The sequence below is a fragment of the Microcaecilia unicolor genome, chromosome 7 (assembly GCF_901765095.1).
Source record: "Microcaecilia unicolor chromosome 7, aMicUni1.1, whole genome shotgun sequence".
Classification (NCBI taxonomy): domain Eukaryota; kingdom Metazoa; phylum Chordata; class Amphibia; order Gymnophiona; family Siphonopidae; genus Microcaecilia; species Microcaecilia unicolor.
Genome location: NC_044037.1, coordinates 184,314,196 through 184,337,709, shown reverse-complemented (window position 1 = coordinate 184,337,709; position 23,514 = coordinate 184,314,196). Strand labels below are relative to the sequence as shown.

The 23,514-nt window shown below is 42.4% G+C and overlaps 1 protein-coding gene across 1 annotated transcript in view; it reads right to left on the bottom strand.

Moving 5' to 3' along the window:
* The window catches only part of MAP2 (microtubule associated protein 2), a 602,201-nt gene that overhangs the window by 196,558 nt on the left and 382,129 nt on the right, over positions 1 to 23,514 (bottom strand). Inside the window, exon 6 of the mRNA XM_030210839.1 lies at positions 2,573 to 2,852. Coding sequence (XP_030066699.1) covers positions 2,573 to 2,834 — 262 coding nt within the window. The 5' untranslated portion in view covers positions 2,835 to 2,852. The remainder of the gene's footprint in view (positions 1 to 2,572; positions 2,853 to 23,514) is intronic.

Sequence of the window (23,514 nt, the reverse complement as noted above, 5' to 3'; positions counted from 1 at the left end):
TTAACTTGCAGCCTTAGTTTGGATAATTTCCTAAAAGAAAAGTCCATAAGCCATTATTAAGATGGACTTGGGAAAATCCTCTGCTTATTTCTAGGATAAGCAGCAAAAAAATCATTTTTTTTTCTGTTTTAGGATCTTGCCAGGTACTTGTGACTTGGATTGGCCACTGTTGGAAATATGATACTGGGCTTGATGGACCTTAGGTCTGTCCTAGGATGATCATATTACAAAAAATGATCATTTTCATTCTAGTTCTCCAGAACTAATGACTTAAAATTTTCATTCTTATTCTTATTAATGAAAATATCCCTGGGTGATAGTGTCTCTGTATAAGTCTCTGGTGTGATCTCATTTAGAATACTGTGTACAATTCTGTAGGCCACACCTTCAATAAGATATAAAGATGGAGTCGATCCAGAAGGCGGCTACTAAAATGGTCAGTGGTCTTTGTCATACAGTGTATGGGGACAGACTTAAAGATCTCAATATGTTTATTTTGGAAGAAAGGCAGAAGAGGAGAGATATGATAGAGATGTTTAAATACCTACATGGAATAAGTGCACAGGGGGCGACTCTCTTTCAATAGAAAAGAAGCTCTGGATTACGGAGGCATAGGATGAAAGTGAAAGGGGACAGAGGTGGAAGTAACCTGAGGAAATACTTCTTCATGGAAAGGATGCTGAATTCATGAACTGCTTCCTGGTAGAGGTGGTGGAGACAAAAACTGTATCTGACTTGAAGAAAGCTTTGGACAAGTACACAGGATCTCTAAAGGCATGAAAGGGAGAGTAGACGGCATGGATGGGCAGACTGGATAGGCTATATGGTATTTATCTGCCTTCATTTTTCTCTGTTTCTATGTCAATAATCAGCTATATATAGTGAAGGAATGCCAGTAGTGGGAAATGCATGCTTTAAGATGCAATGGATACAATAAGAGTTGCTAACTTACCCCAGATTTTCATGAAAGGGTAGCTATGTAGTCATGCTTTTCTTAAGGAAACCAGTAGGGATACCAGAACTGTAACTGCAGGCAGGCCGTTGTAGAGCAATCATAAAGCTGTGTGCCTGCAGTTACATGCACAAAAGCACCACTTATGTGTGCCATTACTCTAAGCCCTATTCAATAAGAGTGCCTATAAGAGGCCTGGCACATAACTGTATGGTGGTATATACGTGGGCAGAGCATGAGTGGGGCATGGGTGTCTCCCACTTACTGCCGGATTCTATATAGCACGCCTAGCATTCTGTGCTGAATTCTAAGTGTATTCCATAACAACATGCATAACATAATTGGCTTAACAAGCTAATCAATGTTGATAACAGAACCTAACAAGCACCAATGAGCACAATAATTAGAATTGACACGCACAAATCGCTAAGCATATTCTGTAATGAACTACGCTTAAATTCTAATGCGTGCAGTTCAAAAGGGCCATGGTTATGGGCAGAGAAATGGGAGTTCCAAAATTTACACGTGTAGTTATAGAATACGGGCCCAGTGCGCATAAATCTATGCACAGGGATTTAGGGCACATTTTCGTTGGTGTAGATGCGCATAGTTTTAGGCGCTGGGATATCAACTAAGCATATTCTATACACCGGGCTGAAATCTAAGTGCCGCTTATAGAATATGCTTAGCCGGAATTGTTTACCATGCAGATTTATTAGGCACATAATATAGAATCTGGCACTTAATGTGAACACTTTATAGAAGAATAAGTTATGCACACTCCTTACTTACTCCTGTTTACGCCAGCCTTCGACCTGGTATAAGTGGACATGCTTAGACCTAAGGTTTCTGCTAGTGTTCTATAACAGAATCTGGATACCCAGATGCTGTTATAGAATAGGTGCATCTCCAGAATTCCTTGGGGCACCTACATCTAGGCACCCCTTTATAGAATTTTCCCCTCTGGGTATAAGTAGGATTGGCCCAATCTGTCTGGAAAACAAATCATTTGAAAGCATGATTGGGCACTTGTACCAAAATCTGAACAAAGACCCGGACGTTTGAAGAACCATTGATTCAAAGTCCTGGTTTTAGAGGGGTTTATTGCCCTTGTACATCCATTAAACCCTTGGATAAAGCTGTAACCTTATGAGAGAGTGCCCAGACAAGTCCTTATACAACACTGGTTATTATTTTGTATATATTTAATATGTCTCCTTCATTTTCTATTGGTTTAGATACTATCTTCTTTATAACGTGCCTAGGAAAAATCCCATACACAAAACTGATAATAATAATAATGCTAATTATATTACATAAAAATAAGGAAGAAATTTTTATAAGAAGGCAAAAGGGCTAGTAACTGAATTAGCCATCCAGAGAAATTTTATTTTTCCAAAAAGTAGAATATGTTTTTTTTATTGTTTCAAATTCAGGCACAAAATCTTTTTCCATTGTTCAACCTCTTTATTAACTAAGAAAACAAATACAACCCTCCAACAGCCTGGAAGAAATATGATTAAAATCTCTGCTGTCATAATCTTTCATAAAAGCAGACAGAATTGACAACACATGCCGATTCATGTGGAAGGTGCGGAGCCTTTCTAGTTTTGGACTTACCTGCTGTTTCTGTGTCAGCAGAGCTCACTTCCCCATTGATCCCATTCTCTTTGGTTCTGTGATAGGAAGCTTGGTGCCCATGTTCTCCAAAACCCCGTTCGTTTTCCTCTCGAAATGGAAAGCCGTTTGTGCTTTGGACCATGCCGTCTCCTGTGCTCCCTTGCTCCTTCACATCTGGCGTGTGAGGGTGCGGCAAATCTCCACTTTGTTGGCCAGAAGCCCAGTGAGGGGATTTAGTTTCATCCTGTCTGTCATCCGCCATTGTTCCTCAGAAGATCTCCTGTAATGACAGCAGATGAGATGAGAACCATCTTCGGTTTAGTGCTCACCCCTTATATTAGACCTTTACAGGCTCTGAGGTAACATACCAGTGTAACACTGCTTATCAGGCTACTCACTGATGGTATTCGCAGTGACAGATGCATGTATGCATATAACCCCGGATTCTATATATGGCGCCTTAGATTCTATGTGGACATACGTGCATAATTTAATTGGTATAACAAGGTAATCAGCGTTTTTAATAGCACTTAAGGAATAGTGAGCACTAATTGGCAATAATTACAATTTATGAGTGGAAATCGCTAAGCATATTCTATAAAGAACTGTGCCTAAATTGCAAAATGCAAAGTTCAAAATTAATGCGCTTAGCTTAAAAGAGGCATGTTTATGGGCATTTTGTGGGCGTTCCAAATTTTCCATGCGTATTTACAGAATACGGGCCAGTGCACCTAAATCTACACACAGTATCACACCAGGTTTTTACTGGTGTAAATGGACATACGTAGATTTAGGCGCTACAGTATCAACTAAATGTATTCTATACATCGAATCTAAATCTTATAGAAAACACTTAGTTCCGCGTGAATTCTTTAGGCGTCATATATAGAATCTGGCCCATAGGGACTTCAACAATACAATGTGACTTATTTAAACGAGAAAGCCATCAGTTTTTGGAGGTTTTTTTCCTGACTAAGCAAGTGCACAATTTGTGAGGTAACATTATGATGTAAGTAATCACACCTGCTAGGGCTACATGTTGTCTGGAAATGTAGAAGGAACCCAATTGTACGTAGATAAGAGATGGAAGGAACCCAATTTACTGCATACGCAGTACTGAAGTTCCAGTAACCATATTCCAGTACTTCCAGCCTACATGTAGATTACAGTCCAACCCCTTTTTAAAAAGTCATGTGGAGGGGCATTTTTGAAAGGGACGTCCATGTTTTGATATGGACGTCCTCACAAAACGTCCCGATCCAGGGGCTGGGAAACCAATATTTTCGAAACAAGATGGACATCCATATTTCATTTTGAAAATACCGTCAGGGGCGTCCTAATCCTTAAATTTGGTCGTCCCTAGACTTGGTCGTTTCTGATTTTCAGTGATAATCGAAACCAAGGACGTCCATCTCAGAAACGACCAAATGCAAGCCATTTGGTCATGGGAGGAGCCAGCATTTGTAGTGCACTGGTCCTCCTGACGTGCAAGGACACCAACCGGGCACCCTAGGGGTCACTGCAGTGGACTTCATAAATTGCTCCCAGGTACATAACTCCCTTACCTTGTATGCTGAGCCCGCCAAACCTACTACCCACAACTGTACACCACTACCATAGCCCTTATGGGTGAAGGGGGCACCTAGATGTGGGTACAGTGGGTTTGTGGTGGGTTTTGGAGGGCTCACTGTTTCCTCCACAAATGTAGCAGGCAGAGGAGGGATGGGCCTGAGTCTGCCTGCCTGAAGTGCACTGCATCCACTAAAACTGCTCCAGGGACCTGCATACTGCTGTGATGGACCTGAGTATGACATTTGAGGCTAGCATAGAGGCTGGCAAAAAATATTTTTAAAGACATTTTTTTTGAGGGTGGGAGGGGGTTAGTGACCACTGGGGGAGTAAGGGGAGGTCATCTGGTCAGTTCAGGCACCTTTTTGTGCCTTGGTCATAAGAAAAACAGGACCAGGTAAAGTCGTCCAAATGTTCATCAGGGACGTCCTTTTTTCTTTCGATTATGGGTCGAGGACATCCAAGTATTAGGCACGCCCATGTCCCGCCTTCGCCCCCGCGACGGAAAGCAGTTGGGGATGTCCAAAATCGGGTTTTGATTATACCGATTTGGACGACCCTGTGAGAAGGACGCCCATCTTCCGATTTATGTTGAAAGATGGGCGTCCTTCTCTTTTGAAAATGAGCCCAATAGTCTTAATTATTTTTTTAGTTGGCTTTTGGATGCTCCATCATTTTCACTCGTGCATGGGGCTGATCTACAATGTTAAGCTTTAATGCCTAAGTTATAAAGAAAGTTTTTCTTCAGAGTCCTTGGCTTAATCATAATTGTCAAAAATCACTCATCTTAAATCCAGTTGGCTTTCATCAAAAGTGCAGAATGCGTGTGTCTGTATATTTCCAGACACACATCTATCTGTCTACAAATGGGGTTCTCAACCCAGTCCTCAGGATACATCCAGCCAGTCAGGTTTTCAGAATATCCACAATGAATATGGATAGGCTTTTAGGTAATTCTCGCCTATATAAGCATGTTGCCCTCATGTACCTTAAGTATCACTGACTGCCTGTTTCTTATAGATGCAAGTTTAAAGCACTCTGCTTAGCACATAAAGCTTTATGGGAGCAGGAGCCATTACATTTGAGTAGGTGGACCGTCCTGTATACGACGGTGAGGTGCCTTAGGTCACTTCAAGATCATAGGATGTTAGTACCCGCCTTAGCAAGGGCACACAGGTGGTCACACAAGAAAAGGTTTTTTTCTGGCAGGGACCAGCTCTTTGGAATAATGTGCCCAAGGAGATCAGGGCAGAACCTATTTACTAAACCGTGTGGCAATGCTGACACAGCCCATTCAAAGTGAATGGGCTGTGTTGGCATTAGCGTACCATCAGCCACTACTACGGCTTACAGGTTCATTTTCGAAAGAGAAGGACGCCCACCTTTCGACACAAATTGGAAGATGGGCGTCCTTCTCACAGGGTCGCCCAAATCGGTATAATCGAAAGCCGATTTTGGGCGTCCCCAACTGCTTTCCATCGCAGGGATGACCAAAGTTCACTGGGGCTTGTCAGAGGCGTAGCGAAGGTGGGACTTGGGCGTGCCTAACACAAGGACGTCCTCGACCCACAATGGAAAAAAAGGGCATCACTGATGAGCACTTGGACAACTTTACCTGGTCCTGTTTTTCTTATGACCAAGGCACAAAAAGGTGCCCGAACTGACCAGATAACCACCGGAGAGAATCGTGGATGACCTCCCCTTAGTCCCAAAGTGGTCACTAACCCCCTCCCACCCTCAAAAAATATCTTTAAAAATATTTTGTGCCAGCCTCAAATGTCATACTCAGGTCCATCACAGCAGTATGCAGGTCCCTGGAGCAGTTTTAGTGGGTGCAGTGCACTTCAGGCAGGCGAACCCAGGCCCATACCCCCCTCCCTACCTGTTACGTTTGTGGTGGTAAATGTGAGCCCTCCAAAACCCACCAAAAACCCACTGTACCCACATCTAGGTGCCCCCTTCACCCGTAAGGGCTATGGTAGTGGTGTACAGTTGTGGGTAGTGGGTTTTGGGGGGGGATTGGGGGGCTCAGCACACAAGGTAAGGGAGCTATGTACTTGGGAGCAATTTATGAAGTCCACTTCAGTGCCCCCTAGGGTGCCCGGTTGGTGTCCTGGCATGTCAGGAAGACCAGTGCACTATGAATGCTGGCTCGTCCCACGACCAAAGGGCTTGCATTTGGTCGTTTCTGAGATGGGCGTCCTTGGATTCCATTATCGTCGAAAATCAGAAACGACCAAGTCTAGGGATGACCATCTCTAAGGATGACCTAAATTTCAGGATTTGGGCGTCCTCGACCGTATTATTGAAACGAAAGATGGACGTCCATCTTATTTCAATAATATGGGTTTCCCCGCCCCTCCATTGGGACATTTTGCGAGGAAGTCCTCAGAAAACTTGGGTGTCCCTTTCGATTATGCCCCTCCACGTAAACAGGGTGGTTAGTTTGCACTGATCATACTGTATTATGTTAGTGGTAGGAATGATTGAATGTGTCAGAATGATTAACCTTCTGGTGTATATGTGGCAGGTCTTTCCTATATGAATGGAGTTTTTTTATTATTTTAGTTTTAAGTTTTATTTTATTTTTGTTTTAAATATTTAAATGAGTTTGTAAGTCGCCTAGATCTGAAAAGGTATGCAATATATAAAGTTTTAATAAAGATGAGATCAGTTTTAATGTATAATCTCCACTGTATGCAAATTTCATACATGTTCATTGTGAGTATCCTGAAAACTTGACTAGCTGGATGTGTCCTGAGGACTTGAGAAGCACTGATCTAAAGAGAGAGAAAGGAGAGATCACATGTATGTTAGACAACTATACATTATACAGAGTGCTGCATTTTTTCTACTGTATGATATGAATGAAAGGCTTTTCTCAAGAGGAATAAATTTAAAAGGCTATGAGCAGATACTTCCAGGGCAGGCCCTAAGGGACTGTGGGGCCTGAGGCAAGGAAGTTAGTACAGGGTTTCTGAGGGATTGGGGAGAGTATGCAGCCAAGAGAAGTGCAAAAGCAGAGAGCAAGTTGCTGCCGGAAAGATGCTGCTTCATGTGACACTCTAAACATTTGATTACTATCTTCTAAACTTTCAATCAGACTATAACACCCTGCTCCCACTTTCTTTTCGCCCTGAAGCAGAAAGTGGAAGGGTTCTTTGCATATGGGGCTAATGCCAGTTGTCACACTCTGTATCCCCTCTGACTGTCCCTGAAGGCTGAGGGGAGATATGATAGCGATCTATAAAATAATAAGTGGAGTGGAACGGGTAGACGAGAATCATTTGTTTACTCTTTCCAAAAATACTAGGACAAGGGGGCATGCGATGAAGCTACAAAGTAGTACATTTATAGTTTAATATCTTTTATTGGATTTCAACATAATACAATAGAAGCAAGAGTTCACCACAGTTCAACAAGCAACAGTTACAAACATGGCAAAACTGGAGCTCACATTCAAGAAACACATTAAGAAAAAGGGGGAAGAAAGAGGAGGTGGAGGAAAAAAAAAGGAGGATGTGGTAAAGGCAGTTAGCTTAGCGAGGTTTTAAAAAGGTCTGGGCGGCTTCCTAAAGGAAAAGTCCATAGACCATTATTAAATTGACTTGGGGAAAATCCACTGCTATTTCTGGGATAAAATGTATTGAACTTTTTTGGATCTTGACAGGTATTTGTGACCTGGATTGGCCACTGTTGGAAACAGGATGCTGGGCTTGATGGACCTTTGGTCTGTCCCTGTGTGGCAATACTTACGTACTTATGCACTAAGAAATCAAAATTCCAGCTCATTGTATTCACTATATTTCACAGCATCTGGCTAAGTTACAAAGCCCCTATTATTTGGGCAAAACAATTTTGCCTATTTGAATAAAACAAAGAGAAGAGGAGACATTAAAGATGCAGGAAACGTTTATTTTTAGATTCACTCATAGGTAGTAGGGGGTCATTACTATTATAATTTATTACACAACTGTAAATGTAATTAGAGAACACACAAAATTGGTGCAGACCTAGTGTGTTAAAATTCAATTTACATTCTACAGCAGATCAATTTAGAACTGTGGGGACTCCATCTGTGAAATTACAGTGGTAATGACAGCTCAGTGAGAAAGAGCTCCATGTTCACAAGGCAGGAATTTAACATACACCTTGCACAGAATAGTTGTTAAAAGATAACCCTAGATTATATCAATTAATACCGATGGAAAGTAAAAAATGCACCGCCCCCTGCAGGTTGTGAAAACAAATTGTTTTTTTATATATTGCTTTAAAACAACATGCACTTAACACTAAACACAAGACAGGTCTAAGGCCAAACCAAAATGAAAATTATGAATTCCAAGCTCTGAGGCACAGAAATAAAATGACTCTTCCCAGGTCACACAGCGAGCCCAAGACTTAACATAGTAACATAGTAAATGATGGCAGACAAAGACCTGTACGGTCCATCCCGTCTGCCCAACAAGATAAACTCATTTTACATGGTATGCGATATTATATATGTATACCCAAGTTTGATTTGTCCGTGCCATTGTCAGGGCATAGACCATAGAAGTCTGCCCAGCACTGTTCTTGTACTAAACGTTCTGAAACTAATGTCGAAGCCCCTTAAAATTTACACTCCAGTTCATTCATATCGATTCAGTCATGATCAGGGCACAGACCATAGAAGTCTGCCCAGCACTGGGTTTGCTTCCCAATTACCAGTGTCGCCACCCAATCTCCGCTAAGATTCCATGGATCCATTATTTCTAAACAGGATTCCTTTGTGTTTATCCCATGCATGTTTGAATTCCATTACTGTTTTCATCTCCACCACCTTCCACGGGAGGGCATTCCATGTATCCACCACCCTTTCCATGAAAAAATACTTCCTGACATTATTTCTGAGTCTGCTCCCTTTCAACCTCAATTCATGTCCTCTAGTTCTACCTCCTTCCCATCTCCGGAAAAGGTTTGTTTTCAGATTAATACCTTTCAAATACCCTTATCCTGAATCACACACTAGTAACTAAACTTGATGGGACCAATTTTCTGACACATGTAGCCAGCAAACTAAGGGGCCCTTTTACAATGTCATGCCATCTTCAAGAATGGAGACGATAGAAAATAGCATTGATGCTCATGACCAGCGGCTTCAGGCTATTCCTAAACTGCGCAAATCTATGCAGCAACTGGAACGTGACCTAGAAGACCACAATAATTGCTCCAGAAGATGCAATTTTAGAATTTTGGGTTTATTAGAAAAATCTGAAAGACCCAATATGATTCAATTTTCGGAAAGCTGGATTCCAAAATTTCTCAACTTGAAAACTACTCAACCACTAGAACTTGAAAGAGCTCACAGGGCATCCTCCTTTAATCCTCAGAACATGAAGTTCCCCAGAGCTATTGTGGCTAAATCATTAAGGGACCCTTTTACTAAGCCACAGCAAAAGGTAGCCTGCGGCAGTGCGAGCGTATCTTTTGGGTGTGTGCTGGGCCAGTTTTTACTGTGTCCTAGAAAAAGGGCCTTTTTTTAAGGGCATCCATCTTCGGCCTGAGACCTTACCGACACCCATTGACTTAACAGTAAGGTCTCAAGCACTACCTGGGACTTAGGTATGCAACGTGCACCCACTGCTGTTTACTGCAGGTTAAGCACCACACAATAGAAATTTTCTACTGTGTGTATTCGGCGCATGCCAAATTCAAAATTACCGCCCGGGGCATGCTGATTTGGCGCACGCTGGACATGCATAGGCCCTAACACACCTCTGTAAAAGGGCTCCTAAGATACCAACATGCTTTTCAAATTCTACAATTAGCCAAGGCTAAAGCTCCACTAAAATTTGAAGGTCATATTATTCTTTTTGTTGCAAACTTACATAAAAGAATTATTCATAGGCATAAACAATTCTTTGCAATAAGGCCTTGGCTTAAATGTATTGGCAAAGAAACTCCTTTCTAAATCGTAGAGCTTTATTACTCTATAAAGTAAAGTCTGAATGGAAGTATAGTATGAATGATCAAGTTTTCTCTGATGAAGCCTGAGTAGACCCAAACAGGCTCATTTTCAAAAGAGGAAGCCCATCTTTCAACACAAATCAGAAGATGGGCGTCCTTCTCACAGGGTTGTCCAAATCGGTATAATCGAAAGCCGCTTTTGGACGTCCCCAACTGCTTTCCATTGCAGGGATGGCCAAAGTTCAAGGGGGAGTATCAGAGGCGTAGCGAAGGTGGGACTTGGGCGTGCCTAACACATGAACGTCCTTGACCCATAATGGGAAAAAAAGGGCATCCCTGATGAGCACCTGGACGACTTTACCTGATCATGTTTTTCTTACGACCCTCTTAAGCGGCAAAAAAACCATGTTGTGTTAAGTGTTGATTTTACCAAAGATACTGCTAAATGAAGGAAAGCATTCTTAAACTTATATCCCAAGCTAGAGGCTTTGGATACCTGATTTGGACTTTTTGCCCCTGCTGTCATGAAAGTAATGCATAAGAATAAAACTAAATCTTAAACTGACCCAGCTGAATTGGAAAAATATATTTCAGAACAAGAATCCATATCAAGATGAATCGTTTGCATTATTTACATATTTGCACCTGATCTGCACACTGTGGTAATACTGTATGTGCTCTCCTTTAAGCTCTTCCTAAGCACCACTTCATACTTGACCCCACTTGCTCCTCATTAGCGAGGGTAAGGGAGTGTGTATATGTTGCTGTGTTGCCGTTTTCCTTTTCTTAACAGTTTATTTTATAATTTCTCCTCACATTTGCTACCAAGTCACATGGATATTGCATATTCTTCTTTTTGTTTTCTATTTCTACTTATGATATATTGTATTCTAACTCTCCCCCTCCTTCCCTTATTCCTCCGGTCCTTCTCTTCTGCCATTGTAACTGATTTATTTGTTCATTGTAAGCCGCTTAGTGCTGCTCTGTGTGGTAATAGGCGGGGTATAAATGATATAAATAAATAAATAAATATTCACTATGGATGGCCTTTAAATATATATATGTCTCAATTTCTCATGGCTTTGAATGCCCTCTCTCAATTTAAAAGGCATACAGAACCCCATCAAAAGGAAGAAACTTTTGCTCTATTTTGAACATCTTTCTCCTTCTATAGTATTTCTTCAGGAGTCTCATCTTTCAGCTCAGGAAGCTGTCAAACTAAAGCAAGAATGGGTACAAGCCTTTTTTTCACCGGCACTTGTCAAAAAAATGGCGTGATCATTCTCCTTGCTAAAAGCTTAAAGTATTCTACTATATCTCATACTCAGTATTGAAGGGAGATGGGTATTAGTGAAAATTAAGTACGAAGGCCATCTTATATCTCTCCTAAATGTGTATGCACCTAATGTGGATAATACTTCTTTTTTCCACAACTTAAATACACAATTGGCTCTAACAGGCTCTGACTTTATCATCATGGCTGGAGATATGAATCTTCCTTTGGATATGACTCTTGACAGAAGATCTTCTAGCAGACCCAGGATTTTAAAATCAACCTCTGCTCTACAACATCTAATGCAATCTTAGCACTTAGTGGACTCATAGCGGTTAATGCACCCCTCTAATATAGATTTCACTTTCTACTCATCACCCCATGATTCTTACTCCTCCCTGGTCTATATCTCAACCAATGATATGGTCAAATCTATGACTGAACCGATAACGATATCAGACCATGCTTGTGTTACATTTCACATGCAAATTTGTCACCTTGAACACTCTTCCTCATCTTGGAGAGTCAATTCCGGATTATTGCGTGACTATCAGGCTCATTTTCGAAAGAGAAGGATGCCCATCTTTCGACACAAATTACAAGATGGGCGTCCTTCTCACAGGGTCGTCCAAATCGGCAGAATCGAAAGCCGATTTTGGGCGTCAACTGCTTTCCGTCGCAAGGACGACCAAAGTTCATGGGGGCATCTCGGAGGCGTAGCAAAGGCAGGACTGGGGCATGCCTAACATATGGACGTCCTTGACCCATAATGGAAAAAAGAAGGGCGTCCCTGACGAGCACTTGGACAACTTTACCTGGTCCTGTTTTTCTTACGACCAAGCTAGAAAAATGTGCCTGAACTGACCAGATGACCACCGGAGGGAATCGGGGATGACCTCCCCTTACTCATCCAGTGGTCACTAACCCCCTTCCACCCTCAAAAAACATTTTTTAAATATTTTTGCCAGCCTCTATGCAAGCCTCAAATGTTATACTCAGGTCCATCACAGCAGTATGCAGGTCTCTGGAGCAGTTTTAGTGGGTGCAGTGCACTTCAGACAGGCGGACCCAGGTCCACCCCCCCCCCCCCCCACCACCTGTTACACTTGTGGTGGTAAATGTGATCCCTGCAAAACCCACTACAAACCCACCGTACCCACATCTAGATGCCCCCTTCACCCAAAAGGGATATGGTAGTGGTGTACAGTTGTAGAGAGTGGGTTTTGGGGGGCTCAGCACACACGGTAAGGGAGCTATGTACCTGGGAGCAATTTATGAAGTCCATTACAGTGCCCTCTAGGCACTTGGTGTCTTGGCATGGCAGGGGGATCAGTGCACTATGAATGCTGGCTCCTCCCACGACCAAATGGCTTGGATTTGGTCGTTTCTGAGATGGGAGTCCTCGGTTTCCATTATCACCGAAAATCGGGGACGACCATCTCTAAGGACGACCATCTCTAAGGTCAACCTAAATTTCATGATTTGGGCATCCCCAACCGTATTATCGAAACAAAAGATGGACACCCATCTTGTTTCAATAATACGAGTTTCCCCGCCCCTTCCCCAGGATGTCCTGCAAGGAAGTCCTCAGGAAAACTTGGGTGCCCCTTTCTCATTAAATGAAATAGAGGATTTGTGATATCATGTGATCTGGGATGCATATAAGAGGGGACATCATTAAATTTTCTTCTCATCCACACAAAAAACAAAGCAGAGCTTCTTATTTTGGATAATCAAATTAAACAATTAGAACTTCAATACTGTCACAATAAATCCTCTGATACTTTTATGGAATTACAAAAATTGAAATTTCAATATAACCACATTCTAAGTCTTAGAGCTGGTGTTATTATTACTTCTGAACAATCTTATTATTATTCTGGAATGAAAAGAGCTGGCAAAGTACATGCTAGCTTTCTATGAGACAAACGAAAATCATCTTTTATATCTGCAATTGATGATGGGAAGTCTACACAAACCAATCCAGCCAAGATAGCTAATTTATTCTTGAACTTCTACTCCAAAATATACACTTCACAGAAATCGCCAACTGACCAACAAATTCAAGAATTTCTACAATCACTGAATAAACCTTCTCTGTCTCCTAAAGCAATTGAATTACTTAACTCCCCAATTACAGCTAAAGATCTTCATCTTGCTATTAAATCCATGCAGTGCAATAAAGCACCTGGTAATGATGACTTCTGGATCTTACCATAGACTTTTATAATTTTACATCTCCCTTTTTATCATCCAAGCTTTTAAAACTCTTCTTCAACTTTATTGCTTCTAAAAGCAGCAGGGGGTCTTTCACTATTATAGTTCTAGAAAAACCTCGACGTGATCCATTGCAAGTGAAAAACTATTGACCTATTTCTCTCCTTAACTATGACTGCAAAATATATGCAAAAATATTGGCAGATAGACTGGCAAAGGTGATTCCTGATTTAATTCACCCATCCCAATCTGGTTTTATCAAAGGAAGAGTATCTGCAGATAATACTCATACTTTTGTCATGTTATTCAAGCAGCACATCTTCTTAAAAAACCTGCATGTGCAATTTCACTTAATGCTGAAATACATTTGACTATATTGAGCGGAAATTTATGTTTAAGGTTTTGCACTGGTTCCCCTTGGGAGATGGATTCATTGGCATGGTCTCATGCCTGCATTACAATCCCCTTGCAAGGGCATTTGTTAATTCTGTTATGTCTTCTTCTTTCTCCCTTATTAGAGGAACTCAACAAGGATGTCCATTATCCCCACTATTATTTATCCTTGCTTTGGAACCATTACTGATATCAATCAGACAATCTCATGATATTGAAGGTACTGAGATAGTGAATATAAATGTTAAATTGTCAGCTTATGCAGATCATGTTTTACTGTATATTTCATCACCTGAATCCTCAGTTCCTAAGCCATTTCAGTTAATAGAAAAATGTGGCACTCTATCAGGATATACTATTAACTGGTCAAAAACTGAGCACTTACCATTGAATGTTTTCTGTGTTCAAGAAGATTTTCCATCTCTGTCTTTATGTTGGTGCTAATCAGGTCTTAATATCTAGGTTTAACTTTTACTGCATCCATTTCAGACACTATCCAGCTTATAATCGAAAGAGAAAAACGCCTATATTGCGATCCAAATCGGGAGATGGGCATCTTTTTCCTGTGGGTGCCCAAATCGGTATAATCGAAAGCCGATTTTGGGCGTTTCCAACTGCAATCCGTCGCGGAAACTGGTAAAGTTGATGGGGGCGTGTTGGAGGCGTGGTGAAGGCGGAACTGGGGTGTGGTTATCGGCCGAGGAGAGATGGGCGTCTTTAGCTGATAATCGAAAAAATATAGGCGTTTTTACCACGATTTTGGGTCACTTTTTTTGGACCCTTTTTTTTTTACAAACAAGTCCCAAAAAAGTGCCCCAACTGACCAGATGACCACTGGAGGGAATCGGGGATGACCTCACTGGACTCCCCCAGTGGTCACTAACACCCTCCCACCCAAAAAAAACCCACTTTAAAAACTTTTTTTCCAGCCTCTATGCCAGCCTCAAATGCCGTACCCACCTCCATGACAGCAGAAAGTGTTCTATCCTCTCACAGCCTTTCCCTGGTTCTGATGTGGCTCTCGGGTGAGTGTGACACCTTTTCTGTTATGCGCCCTGCAGAGTCACATCAGCAATGCATTGTGGTGGGTGTAGGGTATTGGGCTCCGTGATTCCACTAGCTTGTGGTAAATGCTCACGATGTTGGTAGGCTCTACTCCCATGGTGCTTTTCCCCCTGCTTACTGGGTCAGAGTGTGCCCTGTTTTGTTTCCGGTAGTCCATGAGGTAGTGGCCATTTTTGTAAGCCAGTTTTAGATCCCTTACCTTGAATGTGGCTGAAAGAGGGCATTGTACAGCATTCTGCCAGCTCTGACCTACTGCTCATCTCAGTACCAGGGAGACTCGTTGCCAGTGGGGCACAACCTCTGATCTGCAGTTAACTGTGAATAAGCGTGCTTATTCCAATAAAGGACGTTTTCGGAGAGATTAGTCTTCAGGTGTCAACTGGTGTGCCAATGTTATATAGCAGCAACAAGTCCTAGAGGCCTGTGTGTGTGCAGGTCCCTGGAGCACTTTTAGTGGGTACCGCAGTGCACTTCAGCCAGGTGGACCCAGGCCCATCCCCCCTACCTGTAACACTTGTGCTGGTAAATGGGAGGCCTCCAAAACCCACTGTACCCACATGTAGGTGCCCCCTTCACCCCTAAGAGCTATGGTAGTGTTGTACATTTGTGGGTAGTGGGTTTTGGAGGAGGGGGGTTGGGTGCTCCGCATGCTCCCTATGCATGTGGGAGCGTTGTCTGAAATCCACCGCACTGACCTCTAGGGTGCCCAGTTGGTGTCCTGGCATATCAGGGGGGCGAGTGTACTACGAATCGTGGCCCCTCCCACAACCAAATGGCTCGGATTAGGACGTTATTTTATTTCATAGACCACTTAAGGGCAACCATTAAAGCAGGGTACATAATAAATAAAATAGCAATGCGACCAAAATACTCAGAAAAAGGAATGCCAACCACATAGAAGAAAAGAGTAAATCAAAAGCAAAATACAAAAATGAGAAGGCAAAAAAAACAAAAAAGCAAAAACCTGCTGGGTCACCAGAGCTCAAAATCCCAGCAAATCATACCCCAAACTCCACCAGCTGCACAAAACAAACAAACAAACCCTAAAAAGGAGGAATCACACCTTATAAAGGGAAAGCCTGCTGCAGAGACATGCAGACAGTTGCTCTGGAATATATATATATATATATATATATATATATATATATATATATATATATATATATATGTGTGTGTGTGTGTGTTCCCTTTTTTAAAATTCATGCTACTGACATATGCACTGGCCACATCCATTATACAGCCCATTCTAAAAGTATCCTCTTTATCTAAAATATTTCACTGAAGCAGACTAATTGCTATGTGCTTATTTCTGGGCCTAGCTCATTATCATTCTGATAAATCAGTATTTGTATTGGTTGACAAAGCAGCCATCTGATTGCTGCCTAATAGAATAGTCACAATCCTATTAACTATTCTGATGATCCAGATGTTCTAGTCATTTTACAATCCTTCCTCTTTCTTCTGTGATGTCACAGTTAATTCCTTGAGATGTCACAATCCACTCTCCTGGAAGAACATAAACCAGTCTGCTACACTGCTGTTCTCACAGCATAACAACAGTGGGGAATGTTTATTCTGAATTGGCTCCAGTTGCTCTCCCTACAGCTGTATTACTCTTCTTCTAGACTGACTGCACGTGGATAATTCAATTTAATTGCAAATAAAATCTATCCACATTACAAACTGCACAGCACGAACTACAGGCTTTCAGTCATTTGTGAAAAACAACCAAAATTAGTAACTGCCTGGCTGTTTAAGCCTATATTTACAAGTTTATAGTTTGTGCCTCTTCATCACTAAGAATTTAATTACAAAGGTCTTCTTAACCTCCTTGCAACAACAGCTTTATTTTTGCAATTGGTAGATTACCCATCACTGGAAATGGAAATATTAAATTATCCCAGCTGTGAGGCATTATCATGCAGACATTGATAAGTCAGAGCTTCAGCAAGATCATGATTCACTTTGTAGTAAGTCATAATTTAGTGTAGCTGATGGCTTCACTCAGTTAAAGGAGGCACAATCAGCATGACAATAGAAGTGTCCCAGATTTTTTTCAAGGATTACCCTTAAAGTAGCCTCACTAGCAAGCTTTTCTAACACAACTGGCCTGCTTCTTTACGTACAGCAATTGCTTCTTTGGTTTCATTTGTAGGTCTTCTCTTTGTAAATATTCGATTTTAAGCTTTATATAATAAAACTTCTGCCCAATAGTTAACCATAGGGAAAATGCCAGCCACCAGGATTAAAATGAAACCAGCAGCCTAGTCTAGATGCTGGCATTGCAGCTGACCAACTGTGGTCCTCCTTTTTCTGCTACCCACTCATGAGACTGTCAAATCCTTTCTCAAAAAGTATTTTTCCTCACATTGCCTTCTGGATGCTTGTCTGAGTTTTTTATTAATTAAAAACTGCACCAACAGAAATCATTGACCTTCTTTAAGCTTATATATTGTTTATGCTGACTCAGGGTGCTTTTCCTCAGAGGAAAGGATTCATAATACTTACCCTGATCCCTAAGAGCACCTCCGCCTCGGCTTCATTAGGAGATATTACTAATTACAGACCTGTTGCTTGTATCCCATTGTTGACTAAGGTAATGGAGGGACTAGTTGGTACTCAGCTTATGAATCACCTTTCCTCTTTTTCCTTCTTGTATAAATCCTAGACAGGCTTTAGGCCTTGTTATAGTACCGAGACGGTCTTGACCACCTAAGTATCTGACTTTAGAAAAGCAATCAGTCTAGGCTTTAAGGGGTCTTTTTACTACGCTGCAGTAAAAAGGGCTCTGTGCTAGCAGTGGGGGCCATTTTTGCCGCATGCTGCAGCCTTTTTTACCGCAGCGGGTAAAAAAGGCTGAAAATAGCCATGGCCATAAGGTAAGATTGCTCTTACCAGATGGCCATGTGAGGGGGAGCACTTACCGCCAACCACTGAGGTCACGGTAAGGGCTCCCGCTCTAACCTGGCAGTAACTGGGTAGTGTGCGGTGCTGTCCGATTACCGCCAGGTAACAGCCACGCTAGAACATAGTGCCTTATTATCCCTAGCACGGGAAATGGTGGGCACTAAGGCTAGAACTACCACTGGCGGCTGCATTGGGCCAGTGGTAGCTCTATACTGGCACACAGTAAGCTCACATTGGGCTTACTGTCACTTTGGAAAGGGGCCCCAAAGTTTTTTAGTTTTGCAATTTGATATGTCAAATGCCTTTGATCTCATTGATCATGAGTTGCTTTTAGGCCTGTTGGATCAATTCAGACTGTGTGGGAATGTTCACCAATATTTCCGCGGCTTCCTAAAATCATATCAGAAATTGTCAGGTTCTCTCTCACCATCCTGATCTCCTGACTGCAGGATGCCACAGAGCTTGCCGCTGTCTTCAATCCTGTTCAATGTTATGATGGCTCCGTTAGGTGAAAGACTGGAGATAGTAGGGTTCTGCACTTTCATTTATGTGGACAACGTCACAATCTATATCCCTTTCAAAACTGGTCTTCCAGAAAGTGTCCCTAAGATTAGGCTGGGTCTTGGTTTGTTGGAATCTTGGGCTTCTAAATTTAAATTTAAGTTAAACAGAGATAAGACAAAATTTTTTGTGTTAACCAACCCCTTCGACCATTCCGGACTTTTTGGAAGCTGAGGAGAATCAAATCATATTTCTCGCCTGGCATCTTTAGACTGCTATTCAATCCTTGGTTTTAACTCAGTTCGATTACTACAATTCCATCTATGATGATGATGTAAGGAGGCTGTCCTAAAATGGCTGCAAATGGCCCAAAATACAGCTGCTAGGCTTGTCCTCAAGGTATCGCACATTGATAGAGCCACTCCATTATTATGCAAGCTGTACTCGCTGTCCATTAAAGCCAGAATTATTTTTAAATTATGTGTTTTTGTCTTTCAGATATTATATGGCATGACAGCGGATTACATACAGCCTTTAACTATTCCCCTATGCAATATAACCTCCGGTTTTAGAGACTGCCTTAGACTTCATCTTCCAGATTGCAAACAGTGCATTATAAGTCGGTTCACTCCGCAGACTTTGGATACCAAGGTGCTAAGTGGTGGAACTCACTGCCAATGGCAATCAAGGGTCAGCCTGATTACTTGGTATTTTGCAAAAGACTGAAAACGTCCCTCTTTGAGAGATTTCTACCCATTGATGGAGTGTGTTAGATTGTAACTGGCCATCAATGGTTTAGTTTTTATTTGTATTTTATTTGTGCAGACAACAGGCCTTTAACTTTAAATGGCAGCCTCTCCTGTCAATCAGACAGCTGACCTTATCATAGTTTGCTAGTGAGCTGTTGAGAAAATGTTTGGTATATTAGTTTAGGGGGAGAAAAAAAGCCAAATTTCTCTCCTAGTTATCCCCCCCACCCGATGCATGAGTTTCTTTTATGAGTTTATATATTTTGCTTACTGAAAATATCCTCCGTGACATTGTGATTTATTATTAAGAATCATGATTTCCTTCTCTTGTGAGTTTACGGTTGTTTTACTTTAGTTAGAATGGGTTATGTACTAGGTAGATTAATTGAAACGAAAATTTTAAACTGTCTTCATTGCTTGACTGTATTACTTTTCTAAAAATCTTAATAAATATACAAATACAAATATATATATATATATATATATATATATATATATATTCAGTGCCGGTACCTGGATTGTAGCTGGTGCAGAAAATCCAGTTTTGGCACCAACCTAGTAGTGCTAACTGGTTAGTGGCCACATTCAGATTGCTACCTGGATAACCAGCAGTCTTTTTGTTGTTCTAACTTTATCCTTAGCGGTCTGAATATAGGTTGCTAACCAGATAACCTCCAACCTCATCCATAGACTGACCTGGCACTCATGTATAGTGCATCAAAGTGATCAGAGGAAGTATTCAGCTGCAGTATTTGATTAGTGTTGCTGAATATCCCTCTCAATGGCCCTTATCCTTCTCACTTGCTAACCAGACAAGTGCCTTTGAAAATCTACTCTTATTCTCTTTTTTGGAATAGTTACATTAAAATTTACATAGAATTATAGTTATGGGAGTGATAAATATCAAAGTAGCTAGCTCTAAAAAGATAAGAAACATGTTGGTAATTAGTGGGAATCAATCAATATCATCTCAGTCAAAGACTGCAAAATAAGTTCATCATGAACCAAAGAAATTACAACCACCCACAGAGGAGATCAGCAGGAACAGAAAATAATAGCAAATAATTTACAACATAAGCAAAATACAGTCACTTGCTATAACCCACCCAACTACCTCATAAAAATCCTCCTCCATCCCATCTTAATTAGTCACCTTCTAAAACAGCAGCCCTTTTTACCCAGTCAAGCCTTCATTTTTAGATGGCTTGTAATAATTTCATGGTCATAATTAAGTGGTAGCAGTGACAGCATTGGATCTGAAAGCTGCCTCTGACATAGTGCTTCATGACATACTTCTTCAATGATTGGCTTCGGGGGACTGTGGAGAATAGTGATGACTTGGTTTAGATCCTTTCTCTGATAATTTATTTATGACATTTTTACCCCACATTAGCTCGAGAGTGACTCAGGTTCAACGTGGCTTACATAGCTAACAATCAAATGAATAATTCATATGTGAGGACTCTGAAAGGAGTCCCGTTCCAGTCATGCTGAGACCGGGACGGGGAAGAGGTTTTCCTTTGAAATGTAATGATTCTTCTTCACTAATCCCTTCTAGACAAAAGGTTCACCCTCTAGTGGTCAAAGCCCCAGTGAAAACACTAGTTAGGGAGAGAAACTACCAGTCCCAGAAACCACTGGGGCATCAGCAGGACTCTCAAGAACTGGAGGGAGGGGTAAATGATTGGGAAATGAGTTCTGATCCAGGGAATGAGCAGCAGCTGGGGGAACCCAGGGTGGAGGAGGAGATGGAATGGGATACAGAGGAAGGAGGAGAAGAGAAAGAGGAGGAGTGCATGGAGGTTGGAGGGCTTGCTCAAACTTCCTCAGGAAAGGTAAAGGCTCTGGTGGCGGGAGTGTGGCCCAAGCTGTGTATACTTGGAGAGGAGAAAATAATCCAGTGGGGAAGCCACTGGTGGAAGAAGCTAACCCATAAACTAAGGGTAGAAGATGGTGCTGATGAGGGGAGGCTACAATTGGGAGCAAGACAAAGGTTTGCTGTTTGTGATATTCTGAGTTAAGATTGGACTATGTTAATAAGCTGAATGTGGAAAAACTGAACTGACTCTTGCATTGTTGATGAGGAAACTGCTTGAAGATTAAGACTGTATTAAAAGGTCTGAGAAAATAAAGACCTGTGGTTTTCAAGAACTATAAGATTGCTGAAGCTTTGTGTGTCCCAGTTGTGAGCTAATCCTGGGCGCAGGTCAGCTGGGGAGTGGTTAAACCAGGACAAACAGTGCAGCTAGGAGGTGGTTTGGAGCCCATACTGGGGAAACAGTCAGCCAAGCTAAGCAGCATTAGCTCTGGCTACCACGTGAAAGGGAGACCCAGCTCACATAATGGTGGCAGAGGTGGGATCTATTGGACAACCCGCCAGCAACAGAAGCTTATACCTCTCCGTGTTCTGGTAAGCAGATATAGAACCCAGGGACGGATTGTGTGTGAGGGTACCTGGAAGGAGGGGTTCTCTGGGGCTCCGAGCTGTTGGAAAGCTGCACTTGGAGGTTGTTTGTTTTTCTTTCTTTTTTTTTCAGGGGGTGCTGGAAGTACAGCGCTGCGTACGTCTTGTAGCGCTATAGAAATGCTAAATAGTAGTAGTAGTAGTAGTAGAAGGCATGGATCCTAAGGAGCTGCTGTCGTTTATGGCCCACCAGTTCCAGAAGCAGCAAGAGATGGCTCAGAAACTTATGGAGGAATCGTTGGCCGCTGCTCAAGCCCAACAGCAGCCCCTTTTGGACCTGGTTCAGGAGATGATGCTTACAGGACCAGGGCAGAGGAGAGAGGGGGCCCTATCAGAGGCAGCGGGAGCCGGAGGAGCTCGTTTACCAGGCGAACCTGGGAATGTAAATTGGCTACCTTGGGGTAAGCCGCCTGAGAACGATGATATTGAGGATTACCTGGGAACTTTTGAGCATGTGGCTCTAGTGGCTGCCTGGCCACGGGAGCAGTGGACAATACGGCTGGCACCGGCATTGTCAGGAGAAGCCCTGGTGGCCTTTCGGAGTCTCTCTCCGGGGGAAGTAGCGGACTATGGAAAATTGAAAGCTGCCATTTTGGACCGCTAAGGGGTAAGCAGACAAAGTTATCGTCGTCTGTTCAGAAACTGGAGGTGGTCTAAGGGGGAGAAACTCATGGACCTTGCTACAAAGTGGTTAGAACCCGACAAGAGGTCTGTGGCTCAGCTTATGCAAGAGCTGGTACTGGAGCAGTTCCTAGAGGCTCTTCCAGAGGTGATAAAGGTTAATTTGATAAGAAAAGGGTGTGAGACTCTGGAAGAGGCCGTCAAAGGGATGGAGTGGTTTCTGGAGTCACAGTATTCTGGGGGTCAAGCGGGGGTCTCACAGGGAGCTAAGACTAAAGTCCCCAGAGGTTCCCTGTTGGGTAAAGAGAAGAGGGCTAGTGAGGAAAGAATATGTTACTGATGTGGGCGACAGGGGCATGTGAGAAGAGATTGTATGACTAAACTGGGCCTGACCTCTGCCTCCTCACACAGGGGACTACGGTTCACCCAATGGGTGGAGATTGGAGGTGAAAGGGTGGAGGGGCTGCTGGACTCTGGGGTGGACCAAACTATGTGCTCCCAAGGGCTGTGGGATCAGATTGAGAGGAAGAATGGGAGGAAGGTACGGGGGAAGGACCACTCAGTCTCCATACAATATATACATGGAGCCACGTCCCGATACCCTGTCAGACAGGTGGAGATCAAGGGACAGGCAGGGAGCCATCAGGTGTGGGTGGCGGTGCTTCCGCGGCTCCCACAGGATCTCATTCTGGGTCGGGACTGGACCCCTTTTTCCCAGTACATGGGCGGAAGGCAGGTATGTGTGACCACCCGGGCTCAGGAGAAACAGGTAGAAACCCAGGAAATGCCATTGTCACAGGTTTTTCCTTTTCATGGGGATATCTTTGGGGGTCCGGGGAAAACAAAGAGGGGTACTCAACAGAAGAGAAGGGCTCAGGAGCAGAGAAGGGGAAATTTAAGGGATCTTTTGGGTCAGGGGGAGATTAGCTCTGGCCACCACGTGGAAGGGAGACCTAGCTCACACTGTACACAGCTCAAATATGTGCTTAGGTGCATGCTTTATAAGCTACACATGTACTTTGTGACTCTATTCGTGCTCCATCCAAACTATATCCTCAAACATACCTACAGGCAGATCACAAAGTATGTGCCTTTTTGTCACTGTACATACTTTTACATGTGCATCCTATGGGATAATTTTATAAGAGGCCTTTTAAGCATATGAAACAGGGAATACTCATGAAAAATCCTTCATAAGTCATCTCTATATGTGGTTATTCTATAAATCAGGCAG